This window comes from Pan paniscus, chromosome 1 (assembly GCF_029289425.2).
Source record: "Pan paniscus chromosome 1, NHGRI_mPanPan1-v2.0_pri, whole genome shotgun sequence".
Classification (NCBI taxonomy): Eukaryota; Metazoa; Chordata; class Mammalia; order Primates; family Hominidae; genus Pan; species Pan paniscus.
Genome location: NC_073249.2, coordinates 150463375 through 150482930, shown reverse-complemented (window position 1 = coordinate 150482930; position 19556 = coordinate 150463375). Strand labels below are relative to the sequence as shown.

Genomic DNA, 19556 nt, shown 5'->3' with positions numbered 1-19556 from the left:
AATGAAGAAGGTAGGCATTGTTCTGACATAGTTTACTGTCTAGTGGACAGACATAATTAAACAATAAAGTCCAACACAATACATAAAACAAGGATAGTACCCAGTTGAGAGAGGCTACTCACCAACAGGCACAATAAAAATTCAAGATCGAATGTCAGATGCAAAATGTGGAATCTCATAGAAGGGAGATGAGAAAGATGTATATCAAAAAAGCACATTGCTTCTTTATTACTGTTTTAAAAGAAAGGGTGACTATGTGGGAGAGAAGCAGCAAAAGCAATCTATTTGGTTGTTTTAGGAGAACTGAAAGCAAGGAATAACGGAAAGGGCAGTGGGCTTACAGTTAGACGATCTAGATTTGAATCTAACACTGCAGCTTTATCATCTCCAAGTCCTGAAAGCTGATGCTTAACTTCCACGAGTCTCTATTACCTCCGTGGTTAAATAAAAAGGGAAAAAGGGACTTAGACTAACTATAGAGACTGTCTGTGTATATACCTTCCCATCTAAAAGGAGGCCTTTCCTTATCCATCTAGGATAAACATAAACACAGACGCCAATTAATATGATGACTTGAGGGAATCTCTGAAGGGTCTCTGTAATATTTCTGCTAGCCTGGGACTTACCTTAAGTAGTTACTGGTTCCGAAAATCTGTTTTATAACCTCATTGCTTGCTGAACTCTTCATATTTTTATCAATTGCTCATAACCATTCATGCATACAGGGAAAATACATAATTGATCCCTGGATATGTTTCTTTTGCATTTCCTTTATAGCCACCAACCTTATTACAAAGATCAAATCTTTTCATATTTTCGTATTTCACCTGAAATTACAGTTCTGAATAAAAATATTTATCATTTAGAGTGGCAAACAAATAACTATTTTTTGCCTATAATTTTAAACCAGGGCATGGGGATTATAGAAATTAAAATTATTTTTTGACGGTATACTTTTTCTTTTTTAATGGAAGCATGCTGTTAACTTGATAATCTGTGGCAGAGACTGTAGGTTTGGTATTTGTAGGTACTTCAGAGATATTTCCATATTTGGTAATTATACAATATCTGAACTTTTGTTTTCCCATAGGAACTTGTTTGACTAAGTGGAATTTACTAATTTACATGCCTTCTTTCTCTATTTTTCAGCCTTTGCAACTGGACTGCGACCTTTGTGCCATAGTGTCAAACTCAGGTCAGATGGTTGGCCAGAAGGTGGGAAATGAGATAGATCGATCCTCCTGCATTTGGAGAATGAATAATGCCCCCACCAAGGGTTATGAAGAAGATGTCGGCCGCATGACCATGATTCGAGTTGTGTCCCATACCAGCGTTCCTCTTTTGCTAAAAAACCCTGATTATTTTTTCAAGGAAGCGAATACTACTATTTATGTTATTTGGGGTCCTTTCCGCAATATGAGGAAAGATGGCAATGGCATCGTTTACAACATGTTGAAAAAGACAGTTGGTATCTATCCGAATGCCCAAATATATGTGACCACAGAGAAGCGCATGAGTTACTGTGATGGAGTTTTTAAGAAGGAAACTGGGAAAGACAGGTGAGCCCTCTCTGAAGCAGCTTTATTTTCTTTTATTATCTTTTATGCTAAATCTTCGCCAATTCCTTTTGCAGGATATAAAATGAACAGTTATTTATTTACGCTGATTGTTATATGTTTTGACTATTATGATTACTTGATAAGCCAGCCTGAGGTCTCATTTATTCCACCTATACTACCTCCTGTTCTTTCCATTCTGATTGGTTTGAGTCTCCAAGAAACACTGGATACTTCCCCAAGGTATCTTTTGATCTTTTCTTATTTTGTTCCATTTGCTATTGATTGAGTTGGATTTCAGCTGAAAGAGGAAGCCTAAACATTTCTGTTTCAAAACCTAGTAATGGTAAGGAACTTTAGGATTATGCATTAATCTAAACTCCTCTGGGAATTTTGCCAAAATTTTACCTGAGACCACAAACAGAACAGGCTATTGATTCTCCAATAAGATTGTGTAGCTTCTTGCATGCAAATAGGCACTGTGATCCTGAACATCATAACTTGGTATCTAACTTGTTTAGCAGAATACCATATTGAAATTATACGTCACTTAAAATCATTAGCAGTTGAATTATTTTAAAGAAATGAGGTATAAATACTATTCATTCAATTATCCAAAAACCAATTTGCATTTTTTATTACATCCATGTTTTTTCTGTAGCATTCTGTAAACTACACTTCGCACTTTTTTCCCTTGAAGCCTGCTTTCCCCTCCCCTTCCTTCTCCTATTTCCTCTGTTTGCTCCATTTCCAGCTCCCTCATCTCTTCTGTAACTGAATTGTGTGCCATGTTTTCTTTCTTTTTAGAAAGATAACTATTAAAACAGAGAAAACAGGAATTACAAATCAGACAATCTTAGTTCTTATATCTAGCAGTAATAAAGAACTGTTAAGGGAAGATATTGAAACCAATAGCTAAAGTTTTAAATTATCTATGAATTTTGCTTATTTGTGCAATATCATGGATAAATTGAGCATCTGCTATAGTTCCAATATTAGCATTCCAATTTCTTCAAAATGTATGTATTTCACTATTCAATATTATCAAATCTAAGCTTTTAACTATATTGAGCTATGCGCTCAGGGAGGTGCAGTTTCTGACATCTCTGGATGTAATTTGAATGCTGTTGATTATTTAAAAACCTTAGGTGGATCAACTCTCCTTTGGTAATGTGGGTTGATCTGAATTTAACATTTTCTACTTCTGAGCACCAAAAATACACAGCTTCATATGAAATACAAGACAGAAATAGCCATGAAATACTAGTTCCTCAGACTGTATGAGTTAGCAAGAAGAATCCCAAGGGTGAGATTTGAATCAATGTAGCATAAACTGTCTAAAATGACAGGCAGTAGAGATGAAAGGGATAGGTATGGTGCTTCAAAGAAAAATGGTCATATGTCACATTATTCTATATAAATATGAAGCCTATTCACAAAGGGCTTTGGAAATTTCTGGTCTCTCCTTAGCCCAGAGCAATGCAATTAATGAAATGTATTTGGTTTTTCATTAGTTAGAGTTAGCCCTCAGGGTATCACCCAGACATACCTATAAGCCCTAGAGTCATTTGCGGGGGCGGGGGGTTGGGTATCAGAGAAGAGCCTAGCATGCTGTTGGTTCATGTTTTTATGTGTTTATTTCACATCGACTTTTGCCGTGAGCTTTGAGGGAGACAACACCATCACATATGTGTAAATTGTAAAAGAATTGGGAGAGAATAGCTTTGGGAGATCATTTTCTTACTGGCCATGATGAAGAAAGCTGTATCGTAGGAAAATTACTAGGTAATTTTACTCACTTGATAAAGTTAATTTGCAGGGTATCATTCGATTGGTAGAGTTACCAAAATGAGAGTTAAAGAAACAGAAATATGGTTTCAGTTTATGGTGCATTCTTATCTTTTTCACTGAGTCTATTTCTGTCTGGTTGCTTCACTTAGTACTCCAACCAGACAAGAGAAGACAACTATGCTAGTGTTTTAGAAATGGACAGAATGGGTGATTTAAGTAGAGCCTGGTTGGATAATAAAATGTTGATCAAAATGACCTCAGAAGCTGCTGTTCCCAATCTATATCCTAACCCCATCTATATTAAAGACTTTTATTGTCTAAGAATTTCCCATGACAATCTGATATTCAATGTCAAATTTCAAACTAGAATATATTTTTCAACTTTTCATGAAGGAAAATGTCAAACTTATAGAGACACTAGTGGTGTAATGAGCCTCTGTATAACCATCACTTAGCTTGAATAATTATTAATTCATGACCAGTATGGTTTCATCTATACCCCATACACTTTCTCTCTCACCAAAGATTATGTTGAAAAAAACTCAGATATCATATAATTTTATTTATAAATATTTTGGTGTATACCTCTAAAAGATAAAAAGTCTTAAAATCAATACAATACCATTGCCCTACATAAAAATCAACAATTCTGCCATAATATCATTATATATTTAGTTTGCAAATTTCCCAATTGTCTCATTGATATATTTTTCATAGTTTGTTTTAATTAGGATTAGCATAAGGTTCATACATAGCAATTGATTGATATGTGTCTTATATTTCTCCTAACCTATATAGAAACTTCCCTGTCTCTCCTTCTCTCTTCTATCTCCCTCCCTACCTGTTGTTGAAGAAACCTAGGCATTAGTCATACAGAGTTTTCCACAATCTAGATTTGTTAATCGCATTCCCATGATCTTTCTTTTTCTGCTACACTGGTATTTATGTATTGAGGCTTGGTTGGATTCATGTCTTTTTTTTTTTTTTTTTTTTTTTTTTTTTGCCAAAACCATTAGGTGGTTCTTCTCTCAGAAGAAATACTCTCTAGTTTTCTCTTTTTTTAATGTTAGATGCCATCAATGATTATTTGCTAGATTATATAATGTATTAGGATTGCACAATGGTGCTATTTCATCATATCCTTTTTATTTATTAGCTGATATATTTTAAGAGTAATTTACCCTCTTATTCGTTTGGTTACCATGAGATAGAAACCAATACTGTTCTCCTCTTTATTTACCAGTTTTAATGTATTAGTTTCCTTGCATTCTCTGTAGGCGTCCACTATTATTAATATTTACATATTGACTTGCAGACTTAAACATACTTGAAGTATTTTAATTTATTAAAATTATATCCTTATGCTCAGATTGCCCTATTTTGGCCTATGGGAACCTCTTCAAATTGGCTTTGAGTCCTTTTGACATGCCCTTAGTAGTCTTTGATAGCTTCTTTGTTTCCTGGTATTATGGAATGTTTCAGGCTTTTTTTGTACATATTCCGAGGCAGACCTGGATTCAGACATTTCTCCAAAGAACGTCAGTTTCTTTTAGTAGTTAAGAGAGTATAATATTAGCACCATTGCTGCTCATTGCTACTGGATTGGTCTTTGTTTCTTGGGCTTTACAGAGGACAGAGGTAGTATGTAAACAATATATACTGTGTATATTGTTTAAAGATAAAATCGTTATGAGTTCAAACCGAAACTTTCAATTCAAATCCAGGGCTATCAGGTTTTAAGTTTATATCCTCTATCTTATATCTGTTCCTTCTTTTTACCATGCTGACAATCACAGGTCTCAGAGATATCAATGTAATTATTCATCTGCTTTATTCCACAACACACACACACACACACACACACACACACACACACACAAATAATCTTAGAATAAGAATAACAGCACAACAAGCAATATAATTATGGTAAACACTTTAAGGATATTTTGCATCAAAGAAAACATTTGAATGGCAAACATTTATGTGGATCTGTGCTCACAAAGTATATGTTGGTAATAGTCTCCAAAAAAGAACATTCTTCTCCTAAGTAAATAGGAGTGAATTAAGTGGTATACATCACTGAAGGCATGAGGAAATAGAGAATAAGGGGTGTCCATTTAATTTTGCTTTAACTGTAAAGCTATTTTGTTTGATTTGCCTGTAGTTATTAGAACTTTTTAGCAAGTAGTTATTTTCATCATCAAGTTTTTAACAGAGAGACAATGTCATCATTATTATGTATAATTTATAGAATTAAAAATATGTCACTAGTAGTTAAAGTGATTCATGATAGGAAAATGATTACATGGAGTTCCTCAAAGAAAAGTTTGCTTCTCAGCTTGCTTCTTAAAATTGTAAAATACTTTTAAAAAAATATAGCCCTTCCGTTTAAGGTAGGCATCTTTTCACTATTCCAAGTATTGTGGGGTTTTTTTTTTTTTTTTTTTTTGAGACAGAGTCTCACTCTGTCACCCAGGCTGGAGTGCAGTGGCATGATCTCTGTTCACTACAACCTCCGCCTCCCAGGTTCAAGCGATTCCTCTGCCTCAGCCTCCTGAGTAGCTGGGACTACAGGCATGCACCACCATGCCTGGCTAATTTTTGTATTTTTAGTAGAGATGGGGTTTCACCATATTGACCAGGCTAGTCTCGAACTCCTGACCCCATGAGCCATCTTCCTCAGGCTCCCAAAGTGCTGGGATTACAGGCGTGAGCCACCACGCCCGGCCAGCATTGTGTTTTTTTTCTTAAGGAATTCCTCACTGAGGAAACATGAAGCAGTAGAAGAAATATGTATATCATTTAAATGTCTTAGAATAAGTTTAGGCCAACTCACAAACATATTGGAATACCTTTTTGAAGCAAATGGAATTTAATTTGCTTTCTTTTTAGTTACTGTCTAAAATTATTTGGCTTGTCAATTAGACAGGGTGACCTTGTGGGAAAGGCTAAGAGAGCAGAAAGAGTAGGTTGCTTTCCCTTTCTGTCTTTATCTTCTGGGGCCCAGTTTTTTTTCTTTCTTTCTTTCTTTTTTTTAATTCTAGGTTCATTGGTTAGTGGTCACTTTTAGATTGTCACCTACCAAATATACTTCTGGAAAACAAGTATTGTGAATTCTACAGAACTTTCATTTCTTCCAGAAATCTTTGAAATTAAAGGTTTTATATTCAAAACAATCTGGACCAAAATACCTTTTCCCCTTTGAATGATTGGTATGCATAAATAATACTAGCCTGCTGACATTTACACATTTGCATTAATACATCTTAAGACTGAAATATGATGGAAAGGCTGTAGGGCTGATAGTGGCACATTGTGCCACACTTAACAATGAAGAATGTGATCATGTTCCTGGCACACACATATGCAAAAGGAATGTTAACTTTTCTAGAGAAGCAGTTGAGAGCCAATGTGAGATATTCTGCTTTCCTATGGGGAGGTGGGCAATTGCAGCTTGGATTTCACTTTAGAAATATGCTTGCAAATATAGGCACATTATTTAATTAAGTAATAATTGAGAAAGCGATAGTCCCCATTAAAAGAGCAAAGCTAATTCTGGGCTGTTAAAGGACTCTGAGCTGCCTTAAATAGGTCTTAATTAGCTGGTGCCAATGTGGCTCCACCTTCAGGGATGGATGAAATTAATGAAAGCTAGCAGCAAATAGAATCAATATTTCAAGATGTTCCTGCCTCAGGTGAAGAGGATGAAAAGAAAGGGAGTCATTTTCAAAGACTGTTTAGGAAACAATGCACATAAATCAATTTCTAAAAACATAAAATGGGACACTGATTTGTAAATACAGTATCAAGATCTCTACCTGGCTCATCTTTGCCAGCCTGTTCCATCCATTCCCACTCAATCTTAAGGAGAGAAAAAGAAATCAGCGATGTGTCATTCCTCACTATCTTTGGGGGTGACAGTTTTATAAGCTAGCAAGGGTTTTAAGGGCAGCCCAGGTTTTGCTATTTCAGCTTGGCCATTTTGAAAGTTTCTTGTGTCATTGCGTGGTCAAGTGTAGAGATGAAATTGGCTCTCATCCCTCAGGTTTACAAACCTTTAGTAATATCTAGAGTGGAAAGGGGTTTCAAGTCTTCTTCCCTGAAAATTTGGGAATCCTCTTGTAGGTCCCTCTGTCAACACACAAGGAAGCTGCCTTAACACACACAGTGTAGCTTGAAGGTGGAGGGCAAAAACCAAAACCAAAATAAAACAACTATGCTAGCCTTATCTTAGAGTCAGCCATGGGGTACAGAAATGTGCATAGTTTGCCCAAAGAAATGCCATACCTAGATTCCACAAACAAAGATGTCAGTTTATTCCTAACTCAGAATAAATACCTGCTAACCCCAGGAAAACTTCGACTAAGAGATAATAGGCAAAAGACAGTATTAAAAACAGTATTTTCCATTTTTTTTCATTTTGAAGATGGTCTTTGCAAATATAAGTATCTCAGCACTTTTTCAGGAGCAATGCTGACAAACCTCTGTTAGAATGAATTAATATCCCCATCCCAGGTGGTGTATTTGGCAGGAACAAAAAGTTCATGCAGCAGTCATGGGCAGATCCATAGGATTCCTTAGTCAAAAAGCATAATACTGCATTCAGGGTTGTGTTTTCACGCTAACAAGCATTATGAAACAGGGGAACTTCCTTTTTACCATTATTTATGATGGCATTCAGTGACCTACATTAGGCCTCCTCTGTAATACAAATGCGCTGGAAATTAAAAATTCAAAAAAAAAGGAACGATCTATTTTAATAATGGGAGGTAGGGAAGGGCATTTGTAATTTATAAAGATATCAGTACAAACCTTTCATGTGTTTAAAAACACCCTCATGTACACACACACACACACACACATACAAATGCACTGGGTGAAACTCTGATGTATTTGACAAGACAATTTAGGATTAAAACAAGAGCAACATCTCAAGTTCAGTGATCATATTTTAAAGCAAAAAGCTGTGCAGGACATCAGTGGTTGTGGAAATCAAGACTTCCAAGCAGTCTACTGAGTGAAATAAAGTTCTCTGGGCCAGAGGATGACTTGACAGAAGGCCAGATTCTCAGAAAAATTATACTGTATAGAAAAAAAATCCCAGTAGACATGTATGCTCAACAGTTCTCTAGATGTAGTGGCTTTTAAACCCCCAAAGGGTGTGAAACTCAAAGGCAAAAGTAGGCCTTAAATGGGAAGCTTCATTAAAATATATACAGACTTTTAAATTTTATACAGGCTTTAAAGGGTTTATTTATTTATGTATCATGGGATCTATCTCTGTAGTTGACTTACTTCTCTCTTACAATTATTTCTCCTCTCCTTAGATTTTTTTTATTGACCTATGCCTCCTTCTTCAAGTTTAGTTCAAAATTAAGACAAGTAAGGATAGTTACATTCTTGTCTTTAAAACATATGAGCCAGCAGCAATCTCTGTTTTTTCTCTATTCTTGGATGCTTGACTCTTTTTAAGACAGAGTTGGTTGTTTTGAAAATTTTCATCCTATACTACGCCCATCTGTACTACTAGATGTTTAATTGCTTGGGCAAATATTTCAAAATACCTTTCACTGTGTCTGGGATGTTATAAGAGCTCTACAGATGTTTGCTGAATTGAATTTTTGCTTCTCTGTAAACAGACTTCTTATTAGATATGGTATTACTGACCTACATGGACTCCTCTAGTTAGCTCTTTTTCTTTCTTTCTTTTGTTCTTGTTTGTTGTTTCTTTCCTTCTTTCTTTCTTTCTTTCTTTCTTTCTTTCTTTCTTTCTTTCTTTCTTTCTTTCTTTCTTTCTTTTTGTTTGTTTCAAGGAGTGTAAATTTTAGTAGGCAAGAAAGAAGGAAAAAGCTCCCCGTACAGAGACAGAGGGAGGGGTGCTCTGAGCGGAGAGAGAAAAACCCCATAGCTCCTTTTCTTAGTGAAGAGTAGGTCCTCTAGATCAGTACAGTGCTTTTCAAACTTTAATGTACATCAAGCCACCTGCTGACCCAAATGATTTGAGGCAGGGCCTGAGAATTTTCATTTCTAACAAGTTTCCAGGCCCGGCCATCCTGTTCATCTGCAGATGGCACTTTGAATTATGCTCTTAACAAAGTAAAAGACATTCATTTTTTCTTGAACCAAATAAATACATAAGTCGAGAATATCTGTTTCCCAAATAGCTTTGTAATCTGCTTGTAGTTGGATCCTAACTTTGTGATCCTGCCCTATTCCTTAGCAAATTAATAATGCGGCTCAGAGAAGTCCTTAAGAATTCAACTAGAGACTTGTGTATCTGAATTGTGTTTATGTGTTCATTTCTTTCATTGAACACAACACATTTCCTAAGGACAGGGACTACATCCATCTCCATTTTATTCTCAGATCTAGCATAGCGGTGGTTAGCCATAAAATACAGTACCAAAAGTGTATTATTTTCACTCTCTGTCTTTCAGTTAAAGGGGCCATGGATGTTTCAAGTGTCCTTAAATTGACCTCAGCAATAACTCCTTTTCTTTGTTCTATTATTATCACTACCACTGCTCTAGTTTAGGCCTTCTTTACCTCACACATACATGACTGCTTATCTAGTCCTACCTCTATGTTTTGGCAGAGATAGTTCCCTCTGCCTAAATTGCACTTCCCCCTGTCACCATGCACACACATGCAGGCCATACTTTATGAACAAGTCAAATGTTACCTTTTCATGAAGCCTCTTGTAATATCCCTACAGAATTCCTACTTCCCCTGAAAATCGTAGGGTTATGGACTTCCTTGTTACAGAAATAATCACTTTCTACCATGCGTTATTGTTATTTATGTTTAATCTCTTCAAGTGGTCCATAAACTATTTGAGGGAATACCAGCCTTGTTTCTCCAAGCACCTTGACATAATGCTTGACTTTAATAGGTATTCAGTAAAGATTTAATGGGTGAATGAATAAATAAATGGACGAGTAAAAGAAGAAATAACACTTAATATCTTTTTTAAGCTTAAAAGTCCCTTTGCCATTGTTGAAATACCAGTGAATTTCAAAATACTTTTTTTCAGCAAGAAGGGTCACAGCAATGCCAAAGAGGCAAGTTCTAGGATTGGATTTTGATAGAAAAGTTTCCACAGTTCTATTTAGAGAGACCACGTCTTGCTTTATTTTACCCAAAGGCTGGCAAATCTATTACCTTCTCTAGGGATTTTGTGATTGGGCACTGGGTTTTTAATAAGTAACTGGCAGAGCCATTCCTCAAATACAGGTTTCCATTTTAGTTTCACTTCAGTTGTGAAGCAAATTCCAAGGCTTCACTCACAATTCTGTTAGCTGTCAGTTGCCTGGTGAGAAAGCAAATCCTAGTACCCAAAGTCAAAGTTATACTCTTGGGCTTCAGGAGGCAAATATAAGCACCACCACAGAAGTCAGAAAACAAAATACCCAAGTAAAGGAGAACTGAAAACTCTCATAAAACAACCTGAGCTTCTCTACCAAACTTTAAATTGCCCTCCAGAAAATATTTTCTTCTTTGGTAACAAAGAAAATAAATTGCCTTACTTTTTAAATGCCTTCATGATGAACATAAAGAAAAGAAAAAATTGGTAGTTGTGTCTTTCAACCAACTGCATAAATGAAGAATAAATTTGTATATAGACTAAGAGGAAAATTAATGAAAGCATTTCTGGCATATTCAGATCATGTCACTCTCCTGCTCAAAATCCTGCAATAGTCCTCCATTTTCCTTAGAATAAAAACACGTGTTTACAGTGACTTCCAATCACTTCTGATGAGTCTACCATGATAGCATTTAAAATTGAAATCCTTACCTCACATACCCAGCATTCCCAATTTTCCTTACCTTGTTCTATTTTATTTTTTTCTCTTATAGCATTACCTTCTAACATTCTATATAATATACTTATTTATTTTAATTTTTAGTGTTTTCTATGTATTTCTCCTACTGGGATATGAGTTCTCTAAGGCCAAGGATCATTGTTTTGTTCACTAATATATCTCAAGCACCTAGAAGAATATATGTTGTGTAGTAGACACTCAATATTTGCTAAATAAATGACCTAGAGGTGGAAAAACAATTAAATAAAGGATTCAGGCAAACTTGCAAAAAGTTATCATGGGGGTCTTTAATCGCTTAAAGAAAAAAATGCATCCACTCAGAAACAGTGCAATTAAGTTACAAGTTTAAGGCTGTTTTTTCTGCTGTTGTTTTACAAAAAGGTGCTAGTATTGAAGCTGTCTTATCCAAGAGATCATCATTGCACTCAAGGAACTGGTCTGACTGATTTTTATTCTTCAGCACATGGACCAGTTGTTTAAACAGAATTGATTTCTGATTTCTTTGGTATCCAGGGGAAACAGCAAAAATGTCTCATTCTTATTTGGATTAGTAGAACAGCGGTTCTCAAACGTGAGCTTGCATCAGAATTACAAGGGGTGCTGATTAAAACACAGATTGCTGGGCTCATTCCTGGACTTTCTGGGTTGATATGCTTGGATTGAGGCCCAAGAGTTTGCATTTCTAACAGAATTCCAAGCAATGTTGCTGCTGGTCTGGGGATCACACTTCAAGAACTACCGTGATAAAGAATTCTAAGATATCAAGTCACATTCAATTATTTTGAACATTTGGTCCTATAATCTTTATTCTATTGGCATATTGTTGCACGAACATCTAGCACTATTTTTGTTATGATATTTTTCACGGCGAGGAGTTTTTTAACCTCCTGTGAAAGTCCTACTGCAACTCTGTCATTTTATTCTTCACTTTCTTAAGATCTTGCTCCTCTGTAATTATACCAGATGGTGCTGCTCATTAGCTTATAAGGGAGTGATGCTTCATCATTCTAGACAGAGAGACAAATCACTCTGTTCTCTGACTTTTGAATCAAGAATCAACATTTGGGTGTATGTTCAACCTGCTATTTGCTTTGCAATTTTGCTCATTAGGTATTTATTACCCTGACAGTGTATGAGTTAGTCATTTTCCTTCTGCCGTGTAGTTCAGATTAGCACTGTTTGACAACTGCCATCATCACAGCATTACGTCCAATAATATGTAATTTCTTTTTTGCCTATGTTATCTGGGTGAGGTAGTTATCTAGGAAGTATATCTACAAACGGAAGATCACAAACAGCATTCAGTTCTCTGACTTATCATGTTAGAAATGGATAACTAGGGCCATTTCCTTGGAGTTTCTAGCCCTGCGATTGGCATTGCTGAAAAGAAAGGAATATTATGACCAAAGCCAAGCGTTCTTTTTCATTTATTGTATGCTTTTTTTATGAAGAAGGTGGTATGAGGGAAGCATACAATTTAATGAGAAGCATTGAAAAAGAACAGAAACATTTATTAAGCTCTACTGGCAAAATGGATGGGCAACCCTTTACAGAAACATGGAAACCATGCAGAGCAGAGAACTGGTTAAAATTTAGAACGTGGAAAACAGTCTTATCTGAGATATTCAACAATTGGAGCAAAAACATATTTTCTTTTTCTTTATAATCTTCACTAAAAGGAGAACTAAAGTTATTACTAGATAACTCATGCAAAGGCACTATTACAGGCATGTAATAACATTCTTCTGATGTGAATAGATTGTTTATTCTCTCCTAAAATACTTCTCTACACAGTTTTAATATTAAACTTATGAAATTTTCTTGAACTTTTGTTGATTGGAGGGTAGTAGAGAGAGAAGGGGATATAGTTGGGAGCTTTTGGGAAGGATTGTCAATCTATCTTAATTCTTCTAGTTGATAGTAGATTTTTGACCATTAAATCTTTACTAACAAAGGTGTTAATATCCTCGTAATGAAATGAGTGTCCTACACTACATCAGCTGTATCATTGTGGAGGTACAAAAGCTCCGAAGGTAAATGCAAAACAAAGAATGGTTGCCATTCCAAGGTGACTTTTTCATGACATGTTCTATATTTCTGATATGTCTTCTAGTCTTAACCTGTGAGTTCATAGCAAACACAGTTGGTTTTATTTAGGAGTGCATTAAATTTTATTCCATTGAGCAAATTTCACTTTTGCTTCATAGTGATTGTAATTAATTTGCTCTTTATCTTCTCTTTATCTTTACTTCACTCATTACTCATCTGACAGCTCGCCATCCCATCTTAATTAGGAGAGAAGACCCTTCCAAAAGTGAACCATTGGCAGTTCTGTCATCTGGAAAGAGATACATAAAATGTGTTAAAAAACAGAAATGACTATATAACTGGTTCATCATATTTCCTTAGCAGGTGGATTCTTGGTGGGCAAAGATCATGTTTCTGGTGCTTTTGCTGCCAAGCACATTGTGGGTGTTCAATAAATATTAAATAATAAGAAGAGTTTCCTAATTAAGATGAACATTTTTCTCTATTAAGCAGATGGTGCTCAATAGGAGTAACCCATTATTTATAAGTATGACACAAGGTGCTGGCAATTGTTGAGGAAATGTGGCTCTCACTTCAGATGCTGATTATATGTTAAAGCAAACTTTTGTGACAAACAGCTTGGTCGATATTAGTTAATGTTTGTGATTAAAACTGTTACTAAAGATGGACTTGTGTATGTAGGTCTGTAATTCTGCTGTTTTGATTCTTAATATTGGCTTCACCTATTCAAGTATTTCTGGCTATTTGATGCAAGGCAAGTTTGGGCAAATCAGTGTATACCTGATTTTACCCCACAGGTTCACCATTTGATTTGAATTCTCATCCTTGTCTGATTTCTAAAGAGATTTTTGTTTTGAGTCCTTTGAGTCTCTTTGTGGTTGCTAAAGCTAGATGTGAACACCTCCATGATATTTGCAATGCTTATATTCGTAGCTGAAACCTCAGTGGAACTAAGGAGAGTTAATTAGGCATTCCCAAAAATACACATCGTTTTATGATTTTGCAGATCACCCCGATGAAAATAACAGTTTAATTTTGTCAAGTCATGTAAATTATAGTGAGAGGGATGATGAGAGTTCTCAGCTCTTTGGAGAAGTTAATTTTGTTGTCAGCACATCCACATTTCAAAAATCACAAACTAGAGGCGGAACTTTTCAGTGCCAGTGAGATTTGGTGATCAGATACTGTTTTCATTTCTAATGTCTGCCTTCTGTATAGCGCCTATGCAAATAGGGGCTTTCAAGGTTGCAAAAGTAGCAACTTCCCCTATTAGGAGCGTAACTAGCAGCTGCTGTGTTTCTCATAAAAGAGAAAACATCCTGTTTACTAACATACAACCATACGCCCTCACCCACGTACACTCACACCAAGCTCTTTTTTTTTAGGCAGAGCTTTTATTTTGGTTTGAGATAGGCAGCACAGAAATGCAGTCTTTTACAAACATTCCTTGAGCACATATCCCCTGGGTGCTAAGTAGGTGTCAGTCATTGTTCTAGATGTGGGGAATCCACTGATACTTGAAACACATTCTCTAATTTTACTGGGAACTCGTTGGAACTTCTGACATTCGTTGGCAAGTTCTTTGCATCTGGTCTCACCTCCTTATTTTTAATATTTATAAACCATGTTCATCAGGATGTCAGTAGAGAAGAAATGAAAGTAGCTGAGAAACGCTGCCGAGAGAGACCAAATCTCAAAGTGAACTAAAAATGTCTTGACCACAAGGATAGAAAGTGAACTAAGATATGTTCTTGAGGCAGCAAAAACAAGTATTGTGCCAAAATCCAGGCTTTACCTCAGTGTCAGATAATCAATGGACTAGAGATTTCACTGTGTTCCCCACAGCCCTGTTAAGAAATCAAGACCATGTGCTTTGTCTATAATCCTGGAGTCAGCCCAGAAGATGAGCTCATAAATATGTTAGCTTAAGTAAAGTTTATGATAATATAGACGATGAATCATCTTCCTGTTTTGAAAAGCATATATTCTATAACTCAGGATTTCTGGAGTCCCTCCAGAAATCTACATGACTTTTGCCCCATTTTCTTTAGGTCTTGATTCAAATGTCGCCTTATCAGAGAGCCCTTTTTTGACAACACTCCCCCACCCCCAACTCTCCCTTTTCTGCTTTTCAAACTCTATTTTCCTTTATGTTACTTGTTATGGCCTGATATGTGTTTGCTATTGTCTGTCTTCCCTTATTAGACTGTAAGCACCATGAGGGCATAACTTGTTGTTTACCTCTCTGCCCCCTCAAATAGCATCTGACACACATAGGTGACACTACCCAGTTGTTGAGTGGGTAACATGAGGTTGTTTGGGATTGTTAGTTCATTATCCTAGGCCTACACAGGGTCAGCATCACCAATATCACTGTCTTCCACCTTCACATCTTGTCTCACTGGAAGATCTTCAGAGACAACAACATGCATGGAGCTGTCATCTCCTATGATAGCAATGCCTTCTTCTGGAATACTGCCTGAAAGACCTGCCTGCAGCTGTTTTACAGATATATATATATATATCTGTACATATATATATAGAGAGAGAGAGAGAAAGAGAGAGAGAGAATGCCCTCTAAAATAATGATGAAAAATAAAGTAAATACATAAGCCTAGTAACATAGTTGTTTATTATCATTATCAAGTATTATATACTGTACATAATTGTATGTGTTATACTTTTATATGGCTGGACATGCAGTAGGTTTACCTAAACCAGCATCACCACAAACACATGAGTAATGCGTTGTACTATGATGCTATGACGGTTACGACATCAGTAGGCTATAGGAATTTTTCAGCTCCATTTATAATCCTATGAGACCATGGTCATATATGCGGCTCATCTCTGACTGAAATGTCGCTGTGTGGCACATGATTGTTTAACTTTCATGAGAGATTCTGATAACCAGGGGAACATTGAGGTGATATAATTTAATCCAAAAAAGTAGATGTTTCAAATATAATTTTGTATTGGGTAAATAAATGATTACTGTTTGGCTTTTCGGAATTTCATGCATAGCTCAAGAATCTCTGTTGCCAACTTCATGGTCTCCTTAGTGGTACAGAGATCTCAGCAAAGAAACTCAGAAGTGAGCACAACACACTTATTTAATGGGTAAGGAAACCTAAGACCAGGGCAAATCTAGTGACTTTCTCAAGTCCCACCTCTTGTAGTGAAACTTCATTCATGGGGTCTTATGAATCCTAGGCTAGTGTCATGTTTACTGGCTCACAAGGACTGCCACCATTGAAATGAGCACCAGGTTGAGTATTTCTCAAATGTGCTCTGGGGACCATCTGCTTCAGAATCTTCTGGAGGGTTCTGCTAGAAACATAGCCTCTCAGCCCTGTGGATTCAGAACCTCTGGGAATGGCTCTGCATTTAAACAGTTCCCCAAGTGTGTCTTACACATTCCTATGCCTGGAGAACCAATGACCCAATATGTGCAAGGATTCTTGATTCTCCTCCATGGAAAAATAAAAAAATTAATCGTATCTCCAAACTATATGAGTACATATCTATTGAGAACCTGGACCAACAGTTTTTCTTGGGGAGGGACACTGGTCCATATTAAAATTAGGTTAGTTTTACCATCAAGTTGGATAATATGAGCTACTTTGAACTTTTGGGCTTAAATCTATCTAGTTCATTAATTTCTGCCACAAAATTTTTACAGTGCACGTTGCCAGGAATTCAGAGATAACTGAGACAACCCCATTGCAGTTGGGGGAGACAGATATAGTTTCACAGGGCTACAGAAAAGCCCCAAAGGGCCTGTCTTGTCTCCATGTGAGACCTCAGAACCATGTAATGCAACCAACCTTAGTTGCATAGTAAGTAACCAACCAGGTGTGTATAGTAAGCTGCATTCCTAAATGTCTTTCTATAGTTCTGGACATCTCTCTAAGTCCACCAAATAGTCTCAGTCTTCACACAAAGAATAGTGAGGAGATCTGTTTATTCTCAGAGTTAGTGGACAAAAGCAAATACTCTATTAGATGTTATTAGTATTATTATTGTTATTATTTTCAGGACCTACACCCAGCCCCTTGTTGCCATAATCGCTATCCAATCACACTGCCCTTTTCCTTTGTTATAATAAATTTCTCCCACTCTTCATCATCTTTGAGGATGAATCATACAGTTCATCAGCATCTTACTTCCTGACATACAACCCTGAAATTGAACAATTCAAAAAATTTCCCAGAAATGACTTTGTGGGATTTTAATCTAATTCTCTGAATGGTGAAAACTCTTTAAGACATTTTTCAAAGGCCAGGTTTTTAAATATTTCATACCATGGAAACTGTCTTAGGAAAGAGTTGGGGACTTAAGGTCACAAAAAATGAGAAAAATTATACTTGAGAAAACCTTGTAAACTAGAACTTCTTGTAAGAATATTAATATGTTATTTTTATCCATCTTAAAATTTCCTCAGGCATGTGCTGAATGAGCCTACTTCATGGTTGTAGTTTTGTTGTTCTTTCCACGTTATTTTGCAGTTCTCCCTGTGGCCATCATATTGATTTTAACACTGTGGTCATCATTATAGGAAAATGGAGGCATTAATAACTTGGTCTCTGTGGACAGATTGTAATAGAAAACCTTATAAATAATTGCCCACTAATGGGAAAATTGAAAATATGCACTGTATTATAATGGTCATAATGTAATCATTAAAATTATAATTATGTGACAATGAAAGAACTCATTATGCATTAGTTTATCTTTACATAATGCTAATAGCTAATGAAAGTGTGACAATTAGATCTAATTAAGTTTAACAACATTTCTGCACTTCTCGTAAACAGGCTATGTTTTGCCAGAAATTGTATATGCGGAGACATTAGTGATGCCGAGGTCCATCTCATATAATATGAGTTTTGAAATGTAACCATCAGTCCTATGAAGAACCTTAACTTTATAATGCCTTTTTGTTAAATGAACTGGAAGTATGAGTCTTTACTAAGGGTAGCTTTATAAAAAAGTTTCTCAGATTGTGTCATGTTTTAGTTAAAAATAACAATTAGTCCTTCCTCTTCTACTAATCTGTGCATATATATTTGTGTGTGTGTATGTGTATGTATGTACTTGACTCATCTGTGTTTTGTTTTTAACAATAGAATTGTTATACTGAATTCTCAAGTTAGAGGTTTGATTGATTGATGATAATGAATAAAGTAGATGTTGGTTTCTTGTCATAGATTATAGCATATAACAGTCCACCCTGTCCTATCTGTATGATCTAGGTCAAGTGTAAACTCTCTGTGCTTCAGTTTTCTCATGTATAAAGTAGTGTCTATACTTTTGTTAGAATTAAACTAGAAATTTATAAATTTCTTAGCCTGGGCATAGCACATGGTGCTAGTATTTACTCTTATTAGTAGGAATTATTTTATATCTATATCATAATATCGAGAATAATTCCAGCTAGTATCACTTTTCCTCCACTGACATTTTATTGCATTGCACATTTAGATAATCATCCAGACTTTTATTTTTCCATCATTTAGAAAAATCATCACATACATCATATTGAAAACAGTATAGGGACCTTCAATATGTGCTCAACATATTCTTCAGAGTGGAGTTTTAAGACTCTTGAGCACTGGAAGACATTGGCCAAGTCACCAAGGTTTCCAACTGCTCAGGTTTCACTTACGGAATGATAGACTGTGAGCTCAACTATGAATGACTCTTGGCCGCTGTCATCAGTCTTGGATCATCAGGAAGCCTCAGAAAACAGAGACTGTTCAAGTAAATACAGGTAGAAATTGGCAAACTCAGTCACTTGCTACCATGCTTCCAAAAAGCCATGATACTGGTCTTTACTTTTCTACCATTCCTTTTATTAATATATGTTCAGTACAAATGAAACATTCTCTCCCCAAGAGGACTCATTCACTTCCATAATTCAACCATCACTGCTACGTCTTGTCTCCATCTCTGCTATCACTTCTAAACATTGGTCTCTAAAACTAGGTTGGCCTTTAGGCATTTTCTGTGTGAAATTCAATCTGTTTAAATTTGACTTATCTTTCCTAACCAAAATGTAATTGAGTTACCGAGTCCACAGTCACTTACTTCAAAATATTCTTTGATTATATGCTTTGTTTCTATCTCGAGGCTCTCATTGTCTCAGGTCTAGACTATGAAAATAGACTCCATCTATTCTCACTGCTTTCCATCTTTTGCCCTTCAATCTGCATTTTATACTTCCACTAGATTAATCTTCCTAAATCACTTTTACATTTCATTCACCTACCCACAAAACTTTGATGGTTCTTCATTGCCTTTAGTTTCTTTTATCTGGCATTCTTATCCCTCAAAG

The 19556-nt window shown here is 36.0% G+C and overlaps 1 protein-coding gene across 3 annotated transcripts in view; it reads left to right on the top strand.

Annotated features, from left to right (window-relative positions):
* ST6GALNAC3 (ST6 N-acetylgalactosaminide alpha-2,6-sialyltransferase 3) overlaps positions 1-19556 on the top strand; it is a 558688-nt gene that overhangs the window by 334981 nt on the left and 204151 nt on the right. For all 3 annotated transcript variants that reach the window (XM_034967859.3, XM_003807792.5, XM_008959933.5), the window contains exon 3: positions 1150-1559. In XM_034967859.3, coding sequence (XP_034823750.1) covers positions 1150-1559 — 410 coding nt within the window. The remainder of the gene's footprint in view (positions 1-1149; positions 1560-19556) is intronic.